At 41.3% G+C, this 21,291-nt stretch overlaps 1 protein-coding gene across 1 annotated transcript in view; it reads right to left on the bottom strand.

The window, feature by feature from the left end:
* The window catches only part of LOC131220019 (2-alkenal reductase (NADP(+)-dependent)-like), a 63,312-nt gene that overhangs the window by 12,390 nt on the left and 29,631 nt on the right, over positions 1-21,291 (bottom strand). The window contains exon 3 of the mRNA XM_058214994.1: positions 206-386. Within this exon, the coding sequence (XP_058070977.1) occupies positions 206-386 (181 nt within the window). The remainder of the gene's footprint in view (positions 1-205; positions 387-21,291) is intronic.

Here is a 21,291-nt window from a genome sequence, read left to right on the forward strand (position 1 = left end):
GCCTGATTAATGGACAAGACTTTCATCTTAAATTGGACTAAGCTGGATTTATCTGTTTCCAAGTGGACTGTCTTTTGACCAGTTCATTGAATTCATTTCTTAAAACTCTACAGCCGTTTCTACTCTTTAAAATGCAACATGACATAAAATGTGTCCGCAAGGAGGATTATAACACTATCAATTCAGTCTGTGGAGCTGATCTTACCGAGGACACTTAGATAATCAAGCAAAGAAATGCCATCCTTGATATCAATTTTGTGAAGAAAAACCGATCCAATCACACAATAGTTGGCAACAGGGAAGAAAGGATTGGAAACCAAGTCCCCATTCTTGTAATTTGCATCCTTGGAGCTAATAATTCTCCCAACACCAAATGTACGTAAAGCCTGCACACAAAGCAAAGTCACACAGAAAAAGTAAATAAATAAACAGGCAAATAAGAGAAAAGAAATACATTTGTATTAGATTTAAGACAGAAAATGAATCTCACTTTTTCATTTTGGTTGATCTATTTATTTATAGATGATTGCCACATCTCATTGAAAGCATTCTATGCTAGAACCTTGAGGTTAATATTCAAGTCTTTAGACCAACAGAGCATACTTAGCAACTCGGACCAACTCGTTCAGTACTGAGTTGGAGTCAACATGAATCGCTGTACAGAGCCAAATCTCTCAGACCCGTGTGCTATCCATGGATTGTTCTGAATAAAGTACATTCTATAAAGAGTAAACGGGTTGAGCTGTGCAGTGATATTTGTGCTGAATAATTTAATTTTAGGACATGCTAGGCTAAACAGATCTTGACTAATTAAGAGTCAGGATTGGTTTTGAATTCATGGCTTATTTAGTAAATCTGTCAGGCTCCATTGGAATTTTGGGTCCATTTGGTTCACTTGGTGGGCCTGCATGATCCCATACCAACTCCTAATCTATCAATTACCTCCCGTATTTACTTGGTCCCATACATGAATTATTAATTGATTACTTTAATTTTGTGATTGTGATGGCATTTTAAATTATTATCACGTGTGTGTTCATCAAATGGGTTATGCAGTGAGGTATAATCAGGTACAGTTAGGAACCATAGATTAAGTCCAATGTGGATTTTGTATCGGGTCTTGTCCACGTGGTTGTTGATATGTGGTTCAATTACTCTCCAAAATGGACCTACACACATCAAATAGTTCCCTAGAGCTTGTCTAAATCAACTCCAACTTGTTATAGCCTAAATTTCTCCTTTTCAACTACTGTACACTTTTATGTCAGGTGTAGAGCACCTAGCGCCACTCTGACAAGGCACAGGCGCTAATGCCTTAGTCTCATGCACTAGCCTCTTCCAACAAAGCCTTTTGCGCCAAGCGCAGAGAGCTTATTGCTAGTTTGCCAAGGCACAGGCCCTAATGCCAAAGGGCTAGGTTCTTTACCCCTCTCAAGTAAGCGCTACTATGCTTGCTTCGACGGAACCATCACTACTTGCATCCTATCAAGGGCCGCCACATGTCCATAATCACCTAACGCGGAAATCGGATTGGTACTGAGTCACTCAGTAACCTCTTATCGTACCGAGTAAACTCGGTTGCGCCCACTGTGAATTCATGTAGTTTATCTACACCATCCATACGTTTTCCGGATCATTTTAAGGGTTGAGCCCAAAACTGAAGTATATAAAAAGCTCAAGTACACTATACCAGAGGAAACAGTGGAAGTATTGATTGCCACTGTTGAAACATTTCTAAGGCCCCCAGTGATGTTTATTTGTCATCCAAACTGTTCATAGGATCACGCAGGCATGGATGAATGGAAAACACAAATATCATTTTGATCTAAAACTTCTGTGGGCCCCAAAGAACTTTTCAACGGTAAACTTAAATTCACACTATTGCAAGTGGTGTGGTCCACTTAAACTTTGGATATGATTAATTTTTGGTTAAAAGCCCTAAAATTATATGATAAAGAGGATGTACGGAGTTGATACAATGCATGAATGATGGTGGGCTCCACAGAGTTTACTCAGCACGCTTAGCGTACTGAGTTACTTAGTACGCAATCGGCTTCCAACGCGGAAATCGGATTGCGTACTGAGTTACTCAGTACCCTCTTATCGTACTGAGTAAACTCTGTTGGGTCCACTGTGAATTCATGTGGTTTATCCACACCGTCCATACGTTTTTCCAGATCATTTTAGGGGGGTGTGGTCCACTTAAACTTTGGATATGATTAATTTTTGGTTAAAAGCCCTAAAATTATATGATAAAGAGGATATAAGGAGTTGATACAATGCCTGAATGATGGTGGGCTCCACAGAGTTTACTCAGTACGCGATTGGCTTCCAATGCGGAAATCGGATTGCGTACTGAGTTACTTAGTACCCTCTTATTGTGCTGAGTAAACTCTGTTGGGCTCACTGTGAATTCATGTGGTTTATCCACACCGTCCATACGTTTTTCCAGATCATTTCAGGGGTTGAACCCAAACCTGAAGTATATAAAAAGCTCAAGTACACTATACCAAAGGAAACAGTGGAAGTATTGATTGCCACCGTTGAAACATTTCTAAGGCCCCCAGTGATGTTTATTTGTCATCCAAACTGTTCATAAGATCACGCAGGCATGGATGAATGGAAAACACAAATATCATCTTGATCTAAAACTTCTGTGGGCCCCAAAGAACTTTTCAACGGTTAACTTAAATTCATACTATTGCAGGTGGTGTGGTCCAGTTAAACTTTGGATATGATTAATTTTTGGTTACATGCCCTAAAATTATATGATAAAGAGGATGTACGGAGTTGATAAAATGCATGAATGACGGTGGGCTCCACAGAGTTTACTCAGTACGCTTAGCGTTCTGAGTTACTCAGTACGCAATCCGCTTCCCCTAACGCGTCTTTTGAATGGGAAATCAGTGGCCCATGAGGCTAGAAATATCGCCTAGCACTCTCTCAAAAAGGAGGATTTTCTCATGTCTTTTACTTCAGGACTTCAGGCTCCTGTGCCATTTAGGTGAGCCTCACCAGTCTGAAACTCCCATTCCCACTAAGAAGGCATCACATCAGGCGTAGGCCTCCAAAGGGAAGCCTTACCCCCAAGTACTAAGCTCCCAAAGAGATGGGGTCTATGCCCCAAGTGCAGACACTATCGCAACATCAGTTCCAGACGTGGAGAAACTCCCTAAACCACTCTTCAAGGACAATATATATATATATATATATATATATATATATATATATATAGAAGCTACGACATGAGACCAGGCTCTCTTCAACCTGACACCCTCACCAGACATAGACCCTTAGTGTTGGGTGCTAAGGACATTGCAGCCAGGTAACAAGCTCTAACATGCAGCTTTATGCATCATCTTCAACATGTCAGACCCATGGCAATGCTAGAATGATCCATATGCTTATGTACGCTGTAAGATTACATGGCTATTTGAACCCAATACTTCTCAAGATATGTAATACGCATCATTTCCTAGTGTCGTGATGCCCACATGGCTATATGAGAGAGCCAAACGCTGAAGTTTATCACGAGTTCCCTTAGCCTGATCGATGATTTTGACACTCTATAGATGAATGAGAGCATAAATTAGGAAATTTATGCATAATTAATTTGCACCTTACTGCTCTGAACCATGTAACAGACTAGTTCTCTTCAATTTTACCTTTTAATCAAGAGGTTTTTTTTTTTTTTTTTTCCAAAAAATGTAATTAAGAGCTTGTGCTAGACCACAACTTGGAACGTCTCTTATTCCTGAATTAATGAAAGTCTCTTGACATGACATATTTAGGTGCATATTCTGGTAATGGAGCTAACATAAGTATAATATTAAATCTTAATAAACAAAAGGCATTTTGTTGTGAATAAAAATGGCGCCTCCTCTAGGGACTCATCAAAAATAACCTGTACAGTCTAGGTGCCACTTCTTCTAGTGCCAAAATCTCTGGTTTATTGAGAGGCCCTTCTGGTACTACAAGTGGTGAAAAAATAACTCCTATAGAATATTCCTCCATTCATCTTTAAAGCAAAAACCAAGGAGAACATTTTGTATACATGTCTACATGTCCCATACACCTGCTTACCTCTTATCCTATCATGGAGCCACCTCGATGACCAAGAGCATCGCTAAGGCCAGCGCTACTCCAACGGCCGGCACCACTACTAAGACAACCATTTGGGTCAAGGAAAAATCAATGATCAAGGTCATTTTTTCAGCCAAGGCTACCAAAATGACCAGGCTTCTCTCTAGCTCATCGCTATGATTAAGACCCCTCTCATTGTCAAGGCAGCAGTGAGGGCTAACAATCACCCTCACAACCCAGATCACTTTAGCAGTCAATGTTATTGTCACTCCCAGAATTTCTCTGGTGATTAAGTCATTCTCAGGTGAACCACATGTTTGCTGTGCCAATTATTGCCACCTCAGGGTTATGACTGAGTGGTTCCCAGAGGCAGGCACTTAATTATTGCAAACACCGCCAAGAGCAGAGCTACCTCCGTAGTTGCTCATTCATCTTTTGGTATTGCCTAGTCTCGTTGTGGCTGCCTTGCTAGTACATGGTCCCGGTTCCTGACAAATCCCACAAGACAAAGGGCAAGGCAGCTATAATGGACAATCAGCTTCTCCTAGAAGCCCCTCTGGTTGTTTATGACATCATGGCACATCTTAAGATAATTCCTACTGGTTAAGCATCTATAATGCCTTGCATCTCTCTCGATTTTAACATCAGGCACTGGTGCATGCCCTCTTAGACAATGATACCTGAGAGGCCTTCTTAACCGAGTTGAAGGCTGAGGAAGACAGCCATGACAAGAGCCACAGTAGGAACGCTCTTGTGGAGACATCTAAGGCTGCCCAGTGCATCGCAACCATCACCTTAGGTGAGTAAGATATGATGCTTAGGAAAAAGAAACACGATTAACCCCTTGTGGTCATAGGTTACATTCGGCATGTCTGCATCATTGGGGTAATGTTGGATGCTAAAAAAAACTGATAAAGCTGGGCTATAGGCTCACCAATTTGCAGGCACGTAATCTCACGATACAAGGCTTTAATCAAGATGGTCAGTTTGCTATGGGGCAATCATCGTCTCCCTTAAGATTGGTGAGCTGCTAGTAATCAAAGATACCTATTAGGTCATTGACGCGGTTACCACTTATAATCTGTTGAACCATCCATGGATGCATCATATGACATCGTCCCTTCGACACTCCACAAATGCTTCAAGTATTTTGCGAATGATGTTTAGAAGAGGGTGGTCGTTGATACTAAGCCGTACATAAATGCGGAGTTATACTTCATGGATGGTCGATATTATGATGACTTTGCTTCTGATGATAAAGAAGATGCCAAGGTACTTGATTCCCTTAACATTCCGAGGACCAAGTTTCTTGGAATGTAACCTATGACCTTCATCATTTGAGAGTAGTTCTCTTATCTTGGGTGAGGTGTCTAAACATGCTAAATGACTTTCATTGATATCGGTGAACAGATTGCAATGCATGTTGTGGTTTGGCACCAGCCATTAGTTACATCGCTAGAAATAACCCTTGATTAAAGGGTAACAAATAGAGAAGACTATTCGATTTTCAAAATAGCATAAAGGCAACCCTAATCAATGGTCCTTCAACTCCAGAGTCTCTAGATCCTTGATTGGGCTGAAAAGAACTCATGCTAGTTTTGGTGTGAACAAGTGTAGTTGATCCAACAATATCATGGGCCTCATGTGCTAGGGGTGAGGAGAGATCATCACTTTAGTGACTACCATCTAGTGACAAGGCCCCCTGCGCCAGGCACAGATGCTACATTAGATTTGTGCCCTAGCACGAAGAGTCAAACTAGGAGAGAGGCTGGTCTCGAGTAGATTGTCCCATGGTCCTTGGATAGGAGCCGAGGAAGTGCTCTGCACCATGACTCAAATGCTGTAATAAGTCTACAACATGGCCCAGAACTCTTAACGTATGGAGGCCTAGTGCATGGTGCTATGGCTACGCGTGGGAGGCCTTGTGCATGGCGTTAGGTCCTTCCACTAGGAGTTAAATGTTCATGCAAGTGAGGCTCACCTAGTTAGCATATATGCCTGAAGTTCCTTAATTTTCAAAGTCGGAGAAGCCAAATGAAGTTCATAGAAGGTCCGAAAAGAGTCCCAAGGGAATGCTTTTAAAATGAGAGCCAGTATATTCATGGGCTTGTGGGGCCTGAATTTCTCATTTTTGAGGCAGAAAATCCGCCAGTTAGGACCTGGACTTTTGCCTTAGTAGTCTGGCAAAGGGGGGTTTTGTGCATGTCACTAAGGCTTTGGAGCACTATTCATAAGAACTTGAATCCTTTTGATCTCGCTGACTAAATGATGAAATCAAGCTGGCCCAATGATGCCTTTTGATGTGTGGGGGCCCGTTTTGATTAGATTACAAAACTCCAAGTTGACACCAAAATAGCTCATGAAATGATCGGACGGAGGGATAGGTATGTTACATTAGACGTGGACCCAACCAGATGAATAATCTGGAATCTGGAATCTGGATCACTAGATGGCAGGAACTACATTGTTACTTGAATCAAGCCATTTGCATGCTTACCAGTGGCCTACACAAAAGGTACATGTTTGGGTACAGATGAGTGGACCAGCATTATCTTTTCACCACCAAAATCATTTGCCTGAATCTCAGACACACATGCTTCCACTTTATAAAAAAAAAAAAAAAAAAGTTGACGCTAATGGATGCAAATGGAAGCGGATTACGTGGTGTGCCACACACCACCGACCTCAGTGGTGAGTTGATGTCACCAAATTCTGTGGGCCACCATGATGTGTTATATCCGCACCGTCCATCCATTTGGAGGGATCATTTTAGGGCATAAGCCCAAAAATGAGGCAAATCCAAAGCTCAGGTGGACCACACCACAGAAAGTGGTAGGAATTGAAAGCCTACCATTGAAAGATTCTTGGGGGCCACAAAAATTTTAGATCAAGTTCATATTGTGTTTTCCCTTCATCCAAGTCTGTGTGACCTTATGAATAGGTTGGATGGCAAATAAACATCATGGTTTCCGATACTTGTAAGGGCTTATAAGGGCCCGTTTGGCCGGGTGGATTGGGAGGGATTGAATGGTATTAGGGTGGATGGCATGGATTCCTAGGTAATGATGATGTTGTCAGTGGATTGTCTGGAGATCCATGGGATTGCAATATCCCTGGATTGCTATATCCAATCTGTTTGGCGCGCCCGGCCAATCCTGGGATTAAACCTTCTCATCCCTTCCAATCCCTGAAACCAAACACGTCCGAGGCAAATTTGAAAGGATTAGGTTGGATTAGATGGGATTTAAAGGTAATGATGGTGTTGTCAGTGTATTGTCTTAAGATCCATGGGATTGGGATCAGATCACCGACTCTGTTTGGCACGCCAGGCCAATCCCAAGATTTGACTTTCAATCCCTTCCAATACCATCCAAGCCCTTCCAATCCGACCGGCCAAACGGGCCCTAAAGGGTTTCCAAGGGGTTACGCATCATAAGAGGAGATTGGATACATTCGTAATTGGAAGAATGAATCTATAAAACTCTAAGGTTTTGATTATAGTGGATCTTAGTCGCTTTGTATCATGGTTTTTTTCCTACAAGGGTTTTTCCACATAAATATCTTGTTTTCTGTGGTTGATTGCTTTATTGTTTGGTTATTCTGCTTTCTTCGATTATTCTATCTTCGTTATACGTACTCCCGTAAAGTGCACGGACTGATGGTGGTATTAGATTAATTTATAATACCTAGGGTTGATTTGGGTTTGTTGAGGGGTCTGAATCTCAACAAAGTGGTATCAGAGCATCAAGTCTAAAGAAGTTTGGAATTTCAGTAAAAATATTAGGGTCAAAATTCGATGGGAAAAACAATTTCAATTTGTGGCAGCAGAAGGTAAATGATATTCTAGACTCAAAAGAGTTGAACAAGACATTGTTAGAGACTAAACCAGAGAAGATGTCCGATGATGTCTGAAACGATCTTAGGGAGAAGGCTATGAGCATCATTCGTTTGTCTTTCGGATGAAGTCATGTACAAAGCTCTGGATGAGGAATCCCCTCGAGAGATATGGAAGAAACTAGAAGACCTGTACATGACGAAGTCCATCACAAATAAGTTCTTTGTGAAGAAACAAATTTTCAAGTTGTAGATGAAGGAAGAATTGGATCTCCTGCAGCACATGAACTTGTTTACAAAGCTATGTAGTAAGTTGTTAAGCCTCGAAGTGACGATCAATGAAGAAGACAAAGTGGTGCTACTTCTAGCATAGTTGCCCACATCATAAGATCATTTCATCACTACTTTGCTATATGGGAAGAATACAGTGAAGCTGGAAGAGATCAACGCGGTTCTCATATTTAATGAGATGAGGAAGAAGTCAAGCGATGAGGACTCTCAGGTAGAAGGGCTAGTCGCGAAAGAGGAGGGCCAGGGACGGGGGAGATCCACTGAGCAATCTCGGTATGATAGGAAAAAAAAATCATATCGAAGTCAAACGCAAAAGACAGATGCTTCTATTACAACATAAAGGGGCACTTTAAGAGAGACTGCCAGAAATGGAAGGATGACCTGGAAAACAAAGGAAAAGGGAACGCAGGTATATTGGCCAATGTAGAGGAAGAGAGCTCGGAAGGAGACCTCCTCTCAGTTTCTTCAAGTACGAGTCATCTTTCATTGATGCAGGACCAATGCATGAAATCAAATAAGCTGTGAGATCAATCAGTAAAATTAAATTAATTAATAAAAATCACAAATCCTGCCAACATTATTACAAATATCAAGATTTTAAGAGGAAAGCATGCATAGTTTAAGCCTAAGTTGTCAAGCATCATCCTACATGATCATTAAATATGAAAAGCTAGGATCTAATGGATGCAAAAACATCTAAATAATATAGGGTAAGGTCTATTTTAAAGGAGAATATCTAATACTACCTAGGGTTTACTAGATTTGGGTGTGGGTGAAGCTATGGTTAGGAAAGTCTGGGGAAAAGGGTGAAATTATGGATAAAGTGGGGAATTGGATGAAGGGATTAAAGGAATTAGGAATTATGAGATGAGAATTAGGGTTTTGGATGTAGGAAAATTAGGGATTTTAGGTTAATTGAAGGATTTGAGGATATAAGGTTTAGGAATTTGGGGAAATTGGGAGATTTGGGGTTTTAGGGTTAGGGTTTCAAACAATGAATGAAGGGGTTTTTTTTTATTTGCCGAGAAAATCACCAATAGAGAGAGCTTCACCCCCACACCCCCCCACCCCCAAATTATAGTCTTAAGAGCTTTAAGAAAATTACAAAATAGTTCGTACTTTATGTCTTTTAACTAAAATAACTGTCGTTTAATAAAAACATATAAAACCCTTCATAAAGTCCAGGAAAGACATAACTCAAACTTGGCTGACTACTGGCCAGGTGGGTAGTGAGGTCTCTTACACTCAATTGACTGCACACCTAGGGGAGGGGCAGTCAATGTGGAGTGCACTAAACCCCGGTGATATTCCAGAGAGGAATTGTACTGATATGTGAATCCAGCTGAGGACCGGTGTGCTTGCGCTACATCTTACATATAACATTTGGCTACGTAGGCCTTATATCGCATAGCCTTAGTATGGCCGACAACATTCATGCCTTGCATCGCATAGCCTTGGTATGGCCGGCAGCATTCATGCCTTGCATCGAATAGCCTTGGTATAGCCGATAACATTCATGCCTTGTATCGCATAGCCACGGTACCACTGATAATATTCATGAACTTCCCAACATTTTTCACATTACTCTGATATTGTATGCATGACACATGTGCTGCGCATACACTTACACCACCCTCTAAGCTTTCTATAAGCTTATGCACGATCGTTGTATGCAAGTGACGCTAGGATGCAACAGCACTGAGGTAGGAGCATGCAGCTGAGCTTTTGGAGTTTTGATATCTATCTTGTATTTCCCCTTTATGAATTGTATTCTTAAGTTTTTTATTATAGTGGACATGTGGTGATGTTATTGTTTGTGTCTGGGTTATACTTATGGTTATACTTCTAACAAAGATTTCGCGTTGAAAATCTTCCTTGTGGGATCAGGATCAGAATACATTATATGGGTGCCAGGAGCCGAGAATGGGGTACTACGGAGGCTCCTGGCGCCAGATTTGGCGATCGAAAGTTTTGTGAGCCCGGTTTTCGAGTTTGGGGCGTGACAATTAGCGTTGCGCAAGCCTGCGCAACCAATGCCCTTTGCGTGGGTGCGCGCAATACAATTACATATTCATTCTTTTCCTTTCATTCTTAATCTTTCTTCTAATTTTTCTTCAATGATTATTATTATTTTTAATGTCTCAATGGCCTTGACCTTAAATCATCTTAAAATTTTGGATCCAATTCACCAGATCCATCATCACCAGGCCTACAACACTCAAGTTCACAACTCACTGTTTGATCATCCTCATCCCAGCTTCTGGTGATTGAATATACTGTTGAAACTCAGTTAAATAGGCCCTAGGACCCTTTTGACCATTGACGTTCAAATTAGAATTAATCTAACCATCGGAACAATTGTAATCGACACTTAAAGATCATGATTCAGTTGGTATCGGCCACCTAAGCTTTGGATCTACCTGATCTTCGGTTAAAGGCCCTACTTGGGAACTCCAAGGTGAATGGACGGTGTGGATTGTACAGGGCGTCACTGTGGACCCCACATTGGTAGTGTACGTGCATTGGAACACAGCCCTGGTCAATCGGGTTTGACCCGACAAATGAGGAAGGAATCCTCCTTCCTTTCGAGTTTTCCTGCCCACACTCGGATGATCATGTAATGTCTGTTTGGAATGTCTGTGGCCCACCGTGATCATTTCCTTGGATGATTTGAACCGTCCATCATGGAGTCCATGAAAAGTTGATCAAAACCCCAAGTGTTCACGTGTTGGAAAGCCTGTGAGTACACACGGCGTCAATCACAAGAAGGCTAACATGCGTTAGAATTGTGTTTCCAGCCCCTTCGAAACCAACCCATTATGATCAATGTGGGCCACCTTGAGCCGATCCAAACCATTGATATTGTAGGCCTCTCAAATCCGTCCAGGATGGTGGGATCCACATAGATGTAGGTGTGCATGCGGGTGCTGAAAAACAACCAAAAGTCACCCTCACACAAGCATTCAGTTTATTAAAAAAAAAATAGAAATGATCCCCACCCCTTTCTCCAGCTAGCTGTTGTGATCCATGTGAGGATCCCTCCTCCAATCACAACCCTTTTGTTTAGACAAATCCAAATCATCTATTCACTATTCACGTGGATTAGGGTTCCACAAAGAAAACCGATGCTAAGGCCTCATTTATACTACCTATATTCTAAAAAGCTAGATAACGAGATTAGATTCTAGCCTTCTAGTCTCATCTGACAGCTCTGAGGGAGTTCAGGGCTTGATTTAAGGTCAGAGCATCGAGTGGCAATGGATCTCGCTCCCACATTTTTACGGCAACTCGACAAGCAACCGTTTCCTTCTTCCATCAAACCCACCACCTTAACCTCCATGAAGCTTCAAAAGGTCACTTCCACAAGCTTCCAGGGATCAATCTAAGCCACCCACTAGCATCATTTCAAAGAAACACCATGCTATTTCTGAAATGCCATTGAAGCTGGAGCTTCTTTCCCGTTCAAACTGCAACGAGTTTGGTCTGAGTCGGATGGGTCTGGTCGAGTCCAGACTTCATGGAAGTCTAGAGAGAAAGAAGCAGAGAAGTAGAAAAAGGAAGAAGAGGGAGAAGGGAAAGCAGACAGTCATTGTTGATGCGACTGGACTCGACTCACTGAGTCTCAGTCAGATCAAGTTGGGTTCAATGAACCCTGCTGAACTGAGTAGTAGAAGAAGAGAGAGAGAGAGAGAGAGAGAGAGAGAGAGAGAGAGAGAGGAGAAAGGGAAACGAGAGAGAAGAGTGTCGGTTGCATTGGATCCGACTGGGTCATGTGCTGGTTGCTGAGTTGAGTCTGAGTTGACTCGGTCCAGATCCTTGCTAGACCTTTAGCAGATGAAAAGAGGGAGAAGGAGAAGAAAGAAAAGAAAAGAAAGATAAGAAGAAGAAGAAAGAGGAGGATTCGATTTTCCTTTGCCAAGTTGGCATGACCCGACTCACTCGACCCCACTCGCTCGACCTGAGTTTGAGTTGTGTGAGTGTTTTGAGGCTCGAAGCTGCGCATGTTCATCTCCAAACACCAGGAACAACCTCAGTTTGATTCCAAGTTGGATCTAGCCCTCGCATCGGGTATTCTTATATACCACTAAGTCGAATCATTGTACTATTGAGTTGACCTGTTCGTCGACGCGTCGTAGCCGTTCTTGACGAGAGGATTCTATCATAAGGATGCATGCACTTCTTAGCAGCATTAGTTGGTGATTTAACTCGGGAGATGATGATTTCTTCCCCTTGAGCTATCCGCTTTCAAATTAGCTTAAGCGATAGTTTCTATTTTAATATCAACTGATAATTTATGCCTTTAATTCATGATTACTTGTGCTAGTTATTGAATATGATTAGCAAATTATATGCTCAACATTTACCTTGTATGCACATCTATATGTTGTACTTGTATATCTTCTTATGCTTATGGATCACTTATGGATTGCTTATGAAATTTGAATTGCCACATCTATTAGTGAAGAACCCCACTTATATATGTAGATCTAGACTTGGGATGTAACTTGACTGATTGTGATTATAATAGACCCTCGACCTAGTGGCTACTTTGTGATGCAAGACATAAAAATTAAATATGATATGTGAGACTTCAGGCTTAAGATCACGTTAGTTAAAAAACAATTACACAAATTCCATATCCCACATGAAAGTCTAAACATTCAATTAAGAGGAATCTATACGGGTCCAGGCCTACACATGATAGGGCCGGATCACTAAAAATTATGAACCAAATGATACTCAAAGATAAGAAATAATCATCCACACATGCATAGTAATCAGTCCCTAATCCAAGGGATTCATAAATTTCAATTTGGGGAACCCTAGGGTAAGAAAAGGGACATAAAATTGGAAATTTGAGTAATTTAGAGTTAGGTTTAGAGATTTTGGGTGAAAGCAGAGTGAAAGAGAGGAGAGAGACAAAGCAAAGAAGTACCGCACACGTGGATAACAACAATAGCCCAGACACACATGCGTGTGTTCCCGGCCGCACGTATGTGGGGCCCACTATTCAGAAAAAGGCCACCATAGCCCTAGTTAGCTAGGGATGGACTCCAAAACTTCCAAATCTCAGCTCGATTCGATATACGGTTTGTGCATGGTGCTCCGGCGAAGTTTCAGCCCTCCTGTAGGGCCAGATTCTGAAATTCTGTTGTGGGGAGGAGAATTACTGCAATAAATGATTGATCCAAAGTGTAGATGATGAGGTGAGATGAGAAGAAAGGATGATAGAAGATGGATAGTAGAGATGGCGATGGATGGGGGCGAATCGGGATAGATGTGGCTTCGCACCACGGTAGTTAACCCTTCGATGAAGGGAGGGCTTCACACCCAATTAGGCTTCACAACTTAGAGAGTAGGAAAACGCAGAATTTTTATTAATCTTCAATGAATCAAAAGAACTACAAGGGGTTCCTATTTATAGGAAAACCTTATAACCCAAAACTTGCTCCATGCGCGCAACCTATTACTTGGCAATGAAGTAAACTAAAATAAAAATCAATCAAAGAAATCTAAAGCGTTCACGATGTTCTAAATAACATAAATAAGCAAAACCTAAAATATGAAATCAATCCGACTGGTGGGCCACGATCATGAGATCCCATGATGGGCTTTCTTGGCCATCAGGCCCACTCTCTTGAACAGAAACTCCGTCTTCTAACTAGGAGGCCCTCCCTGGACGTCGTCATCGATCCAGATCGACGGTGGGGCCCTCCTTCTAGCGTACGTGCATAGGGTGGCGGCGTGAGTGCGCGTGTGTGGGTGATGTCCCCATCACTTTGACAGATGGATTAAATGGAACATTGAGGTGGACTTACCATCCATGGGCTTTTTTTGCCTATGTGGCTTTTGGGGATGATCCCCTTTTTATCGCATTGACTTGGTACTTGGCCTCTACGGCTTTGATTTGATATTTTCCCTATATGGTTTTGATTTGATATCGGCCCCATACATGTGGCTTCGATTTGATATTGCCATAAGTGGCTTGATAGATTATTTTTATATAATCATGCAATGATAAGTTCCACTTGTTAAATTATGATTGGCCACTAGTTCTGGAGGTTACCATTAAACATCCTAATATTGAAGTCTCATGATCTGGGGATAGTGGTATGGGACATTATGTCCGAGCTGTCGATCTATACTGGGTGACGAGCCCCTCATAGTGACCTTTAAGCTTTCTTAAATTGACTAGTTGTAATTGGAATAATAACGGTTGGACTAATCAAGCATTTATAGCATACGGGTCACTACGCACGTATAATATGTACTTATGCTAGTGACTGGTCACTGGTCACTACGCACATACAAGATGTATTTTTGCTGGTACTGGCCATAAGCCACTATGCACGTATATATGTACTTTCGCTAGTGGTTGGCTTCTTTTTATGCGCTTGGTCACTACGCATGTACGAGATGTACTTTCACCGGTGACTGGCCACGGGTACGAGATGTACTTTCGCTAGTGACTAGCCATTGGTCGCTATGCTCATATGAGGTGTACTTTCACCGGTGACTGGTCATAGGCCACTACACACATATTATATATACTTTCGTTGGTGGTTGGCTTCTTTTGTGAGCTTGGTCACTATGCACGTACGGGATGTACTTTCGCTAGTGACTGGCCACATGCATGGGTTTTGCCCAAAAGCCAACTGGATAAGTATCCCCAGTTGATGTGCACTCACGCATCCATGCATTTAATAAGACTGCATCGTGTATTGTTTTGAATGTCTTATTGTTTAAAATTATGCTTGACTAATGCAATGGTGTGTAATCTTGAGGAAAATTCACACTGAGTGGGCCACTCATTCATCGAATATATAACCGTACAAGTAATGCAGGTCGTTAAAATGATACTCATGTTTAGACTGATGAGAAACATGGTACAACTATTAGGGATGGATGGCTACATTTGCTCAGGAGAAGCTGTGTGATCTTGCAGCTCAAGCTTAGCTACATTTTATTATGTTTCATATGTTAAATTAATATTTATTTCTTGTATTTGTTAGTAATGGGACATTGGTTTGTATAAGCCCTTTGGGCATCCGCTCGTATATTTTGAATGTATATGCAAATTTTCCTTATATTTGATTTGTTCCTCTTCTATTAACTGCTAACTCTGAGAAAGAAAAAAATACCTAGAATTTGGCTATATTTAAAGATTAACACTCGAGTTTTTGGAAAACAAGTCATATACTTGGGTTTCGAAAACCGTGGCGTTATAATAATGTAGGGCATTGGTAGAAATTTTAGTAAATTCAACATATTCTAGCATTAAATCATATGTTCAAGCTACACTACGCATAATTTACAATTCATGGAGGGCAATCAATCGAAAGGGTACACACTGGTAAGCATGTGATCACATTTTCACTACACAAATCATTAATTATAAAATGGGTTTGATAATTGGCAACCTAAGGGTAATGGTCTACACCTTGAAGTGGTTCGTCGATTCTTAGGCCCACTCCTAGGATTAGGGTCCCGTAGATCGGCATGTCGATGTCATGCACTAGCGAGGTTAGCTTACAAGGGCACATGCAATTAGCCCCTAAGGCCCAAATCACAAGAAGGGTTCAATAGTTACCTCTTCTTGTCACCGGGTTGTTTTCCTATGGTGCGGCGTGGTCATGAGCTAGGTTGCGGCTAGTGGTGGTGGGGAATTCTCCCAAATCAGCTCCCCAATACCCTTCTCTTCTCTTCTCCTCACTCCCTCTCCTTGTTGTAATTTAATTTTCGTATGGGAGTGAGAGAGTTAAATTATGGGCTTCTTATAGTCCCAGATTTGTGCACAAATGGCCCTGGGATCCCCCTTTTTATTGAACCTGTCCCTTGGGGGGGGCTTTTTTCGGCCTACGAGGCCCTTTTGGGGGCCCTTTACCCCATCCATACCAAGGGGTAACTGTCCCACCATGGGATCTATGATTAGTCACAATTGGGTGGAGATCGAATGCTTCGATTAACCGTGGGGACCCCATTCGCAATGGACGATTGGGGGCGTGGCTATACGGTTGGGAGCGGGGAAATATCATTAACTCGTACCTTGAGTTTGTTTGTAATCTAATGATCAGAAAGTTGCAACTTCTTGAAAGAGTAGGGGGCTATTTCACTTAAGTTTCAGATTTTTGCCTGGGGGATTCGCGCGTTTCAAGCGCTTGGCCCCTGGCCCAAGTTGAGTAGTTTTGGGTACTTTCTTGGTTCGTCACCCAGGACGGATGTTAAGCCCACTAAGACGAACATCTTTCTATAGCTTCAGGTTTAATGGCCTACTAATGAATAGTCTAGAGCCTATTCGGATAATCAGGGCATTTCTGGAGTGAATTGGGTAGGGAGATTTCTTGTGCGCAATGATTAGGGTCCGGATTAGCTAAGTTCATAGTGTGGCCTATCGCAATTAGCAAAAATGGCGATTCGGTTATAATTACTCTATACCACTGGTTCGTAGGATAAATGAGTAGCTGAGTTGATTTAGTTTGTTAATTAAGATCTGACCCCTAGTTATCTCGGCTTTAGGTAGTTTTTTATTTAGTTAAAGTTGCCTCGATTAGTCAATGATAAGTCAGCCAGATTTGGACCCTATGTGAATAAATCTTGAGACTAAACTCGATGTTTAAGTGATCGGTCAGATTTATTGGCTTCTTATGGTTGATTAATCAGCAGTTCTTTACCGGTATCACCCGCATATAAGCTCATCTCGAGCATCAAAGGTCAGTAAGTGACAACCTAGGCTAGTTATATCAAAAAATTTCAAGGATTTTTTTTAAAAAAAATCCAAAATAGAAAAAATCTAGGATGTTACATTCAGCCCCTTGCTTTAATTTCAATAATGGAGAAAAGACGTTAGTCTTACAGGCATAGTTAGATATGAATCGTCATAAGAAATTAAGATGGCCTAAAAACTTTTGTAACTCGACCTTGGTCCTTGGTCGCCTTGTATCAATCACAGCCTGAGCTTTATTCTAATCGATTTTAATTCCTCTCTGATGTACGAGGAATCCTAAAAAGTTACCTGCCGACACCCCAAAGGCACACTTCATTGGGTTCATTTTTAATTTATGGGCTCGCATTCGTTCGAAGGATTTATGCAAATGGGCCAAATGATCTTCCGCATCGACAGACTTGACTGCCACGTTGTCAATGTAGACTTTCATAGATTGGCTAATCATATCATGAAAAATGGCATTCATCGCCCTTTGATATGTCGCTCCAGCATTTTTCAAACCAAAAGGCATGACCACCTAACAGTTAATACCTAAGGGTCCCGGGCACTTAAATATTTTTTTTGGTATGTCATCCAAGGTTATATATCTGATTATTCCCTGAATGCCCGTCCAAGAATGACACGATCCCATGCCCAACAGCTCGATCAATTAACTGGTCAGCCATAGGCATAGGGTATTCATCTTTGGGAGTGACTAGATTTAAATTTCTGAAATCTACACACACTCTTATCTTACCAGTTTTTTTCATTACTAGCAGTGTTCGAAATATCGGTATCGCACTATGTATCGCACCCTTGGGATACAGATATGTATCGGTTATCGCATGGGATATATCGTTTGTATCGCATAATTTATCGCACTTTTTGGGAAACATGGGGAAACATTGAGGAAGTGGCTGAAATTTTTAATGAAACTATGGGGATTGTTAAAAAAGCCCTTAATACACACTTTTAAATCATAACATCTCAAAAAAAAAATATGCACATAATAAGTTTCCTTTGTATAGGGTCCTAAGCTATGCGATGTTTAACTAAACTAATGCAATTATATTTAAATTGGATGCATGATATTTATAAATATATTATAGTCATGTATGAAACCACAACCAATTCATTGAAAAGCAAAAGAAGAACTGAAGAAGTAAAATTTGAGAAATATACATATCAATGATGGGGACTATTTTTGGTCTAGACTCACATAGAGTTGCGTGGTGGCTCGTAATCATCATCTCCATCTCAATTTGGAAGCAGTTTTACATTCCTCCCATTGGTGTGGCCTACCATAGTCTTTTTTTAATCAGGCAGCTTTTGTATGTACGGATCACCGGATGAACAGTGGATTTTATATTTACAACATGTCAGAAGGAAAATAAATGACATGGTGGACCCTGAAGTGACGTCACCGAGTTCTATAGGGCCCACCATGATGTATGTTGTATCCGCACCGTCCATCCATTTGGAGATATCATTTTAGGCCATGAGAAAAAGAATGAGTCAGATCCAAAGCTCGAGTGGACCCCACCACAGAAAACAGTGGAGAGAGGGACGCCCACTATTAAAAATTTCTAAGGGCCACAAAAGTTTTCAATCAAGCTGAAATTTATTTTTTCCCTTACTTTCATGTCTGTCTTAACTTATAAACAGGTTGGATCTCAGATAAACATCATAGTGGACCTTAGGAAGGTTTCAACAGTGGGCGTCCCTCTCCCCACTGTTTTCTATGGTGGGGTCCATTCCAGATTTGGATTTGACTCATTCTTTGTCTCATGCCTTAAAATGATATAGCCAAATGTATGGACGGTGTAGATACAACACATACATCATGGTGGGCCCCATAGAACTTGGTGCGTCACTTCAGTAACCAATCTGGCTACGCAACCTGTCAGTATCTTCCGGGTCTAGACGCGAATTGCATACTACCCCCGCCCATCCCTAGCTCCGAACGGGCAATTCTGTGGGCGGGCCCACCATGATGTATCTGTACATCCAAGTCGTTAATCCCTTTTCTTAGATTATTTTAAGGCATGAGCACAAAAATGAGGCAGATCCAACACTCAAGTGGACCACACCAAATAATAAGCTTAGTTGCATTAAAATGCACAAAGCATTAAATGTCAGTTGCTTTAATGTTGGTGGTTGGTGCTCTGTGGACCCCACCATAATGTATTTGTTTCATCCATTCCGTTCATCCATTTTTATGGATCATTTTAGGGATAGATACAAAAATTTTAGGGATGTAAATCGTATGTGGACCACACCACAGGAAAACAATAAGGATTGGATATCCACCATTAAAATCCTCCTAAGGCCGACTGTACTGTTTATTTGACATCATCTGTTGATTGGGTCCTAAAGACCTAGATGAAGGGAAGAAATAAATATCAGGATCCAAAGCTTTTATGGCTCCCAAAACGTTTTTAATGGTTAACGCTCATTCAACATTGTTTTCTGTAATGTGGTCCACTTGAGTTGCGGATATGGTTTAATTTTGGGCTCAACACCTAAAATGATCAGTAAAAAACGGATGGACGGCATGGATAAACCACATACAATCACAGTGGACCCAACAGAGTTTACTCAGTAAGATAAGAGCGTACTATGCTCAGTATGCAATCCCACCTCGTCATTGACGGGGCACATTACGTCACCAAGTTATGTGGGTCCCACCATGATATATTTTTTGTATCCACACTGTCCATACATTTGAAGAGATCATTTTATGGCATGAGCCAAAAAATAGGTCAGATCCAGAGCTCGAGTGGACCCCACCATAGAAAACAGTGGAGAGAGTGAGGCCACCATTACAAATTTATTAAGCTCTGTGAGGTCCACCTTGATTTATGTATTTTATCCGATCCATCTTTCCATTTTACCAGATAATTTTAGGGCTTTAGCCCAAAAATAAAGCATATACAATGTTCAAATGGGCCACACCGTAGAAAATAGTTGAATTGAACATCTACCGTTGAAAATTTTTTAAGGGCCAAAGAAGTCTTTGATGAATGGATCAAGCTTATATTTGAATTTTCCCTTCATTCACCACGTCTGTATGATCTTATTAATGGTTTGGATGACCAATAAACATCACTGCAGGGCTGAGAAAGGTTTCAACGGTGGAAATCAGTATCACCACTGTTTCTTGTGGTATAATCTTAGTTTTTTTTAAAAAAAATTAGAATCAACCCCTTAAATTAGATGGGAAAATGGATGGACGGTGTGGATGGACCGCAGACATTAAAACTCAGTTCGAAACTGAGTTCGAGCAAAGTTAAACTGATTTTTTAAGCTTGAAAAAATTTTCGAATCAAGTTTGAGCTTGTCCAAGCTCGACTCGACTCGGATCAAACTCCAACTCGAATCGAACTCGGATCAAATTAGTTCGGTTACTCGGTTACTTTGATATTGATGTTGCTCACCTAGTGTTTGATGAAATGACTCAATGAAGTGTGGCACTAGTGGTAAGGAAGGTATGTATATAAAACAAATATCCTTTTTTCTTGATTTTGATGTTGCCTACAAGGTGTTTGATAAAATACCTGTAAAACCAATCGTGTTGTTTTACATACAGTGAGAATTTGAAGGTGCGGTCCACGTGTTTATGAAAATGCTGCAAAGGCGAACTTGGCTCAATCTTGGATCGAACTCGGCTCGAACTGCATGATCTGCTGACCAAACCAAGCTGAGCTGGCCAGTCAAACTTAAGGACCAAGCCGATTCGAGTTCAAGATGGGGTTAACTAGCGGCCAAGCCAAGTCGAGCTGTGCCAAGCTCAACTTGGTTCAACTTGTGTACACCTTTACTTGTATATACATCCCTTAGTACCATTGATACCTCGCCTGGAAGAATAGGATGAGCCGTTGATGGCCCTGCTTGGTTTTCGGTCGAATTAACATTCAAAGTAATTTCACTTGGAAGTGCTTGGACCTGCAAGTCATCCACCAGAGGTGGTGCAGTCGGCGTTGTGGGTTCGTTCCCGGCAATTCTGTCACTCCTCCATTGCATTTTAGCAATGATCAAATAAGTGACCTATAATAAGGTCCCCACCAGGCGTGCTAGAAAATTGTTCGTCGTTGTTTTGACGTTCCTCTTTCCAACATGGCTGACAAGTTCGTAGGCATGCTAAACTTGTGATTGTAGTTCCAATTCAAACCAAACAATAATGACCCTGAGCGGCAAAGTAGGCAGACACTAAGTATGACCGAGATCTGAGGAGATCGGTTGCCTATTCAATCACTCGTTTAAAGCATAAATGGATCAGGCGATAATCAGAGGGTTGAGTTCGTCATCTGATGATGTATTTCTCCTTGCCTTCTGCACGAAAGGACTTTCTTAATACGTAAAAAGTAGAATGTAAAGTG

This window comes from Magnolia sinica, chromosome 12, assembly GCF_029962835.1.
Source record: "Magnolia sinica isolate HGM2019 chromosome 12, MsV1, whole genome shotgun sequence".
Taxonomy (NCBI): Eukaryota; Viridiplantae; Streptophyta; class Magnoliopsida; order Magnoliales; family Magnoliaceae; genus Magnolia; species Magnolia sinica.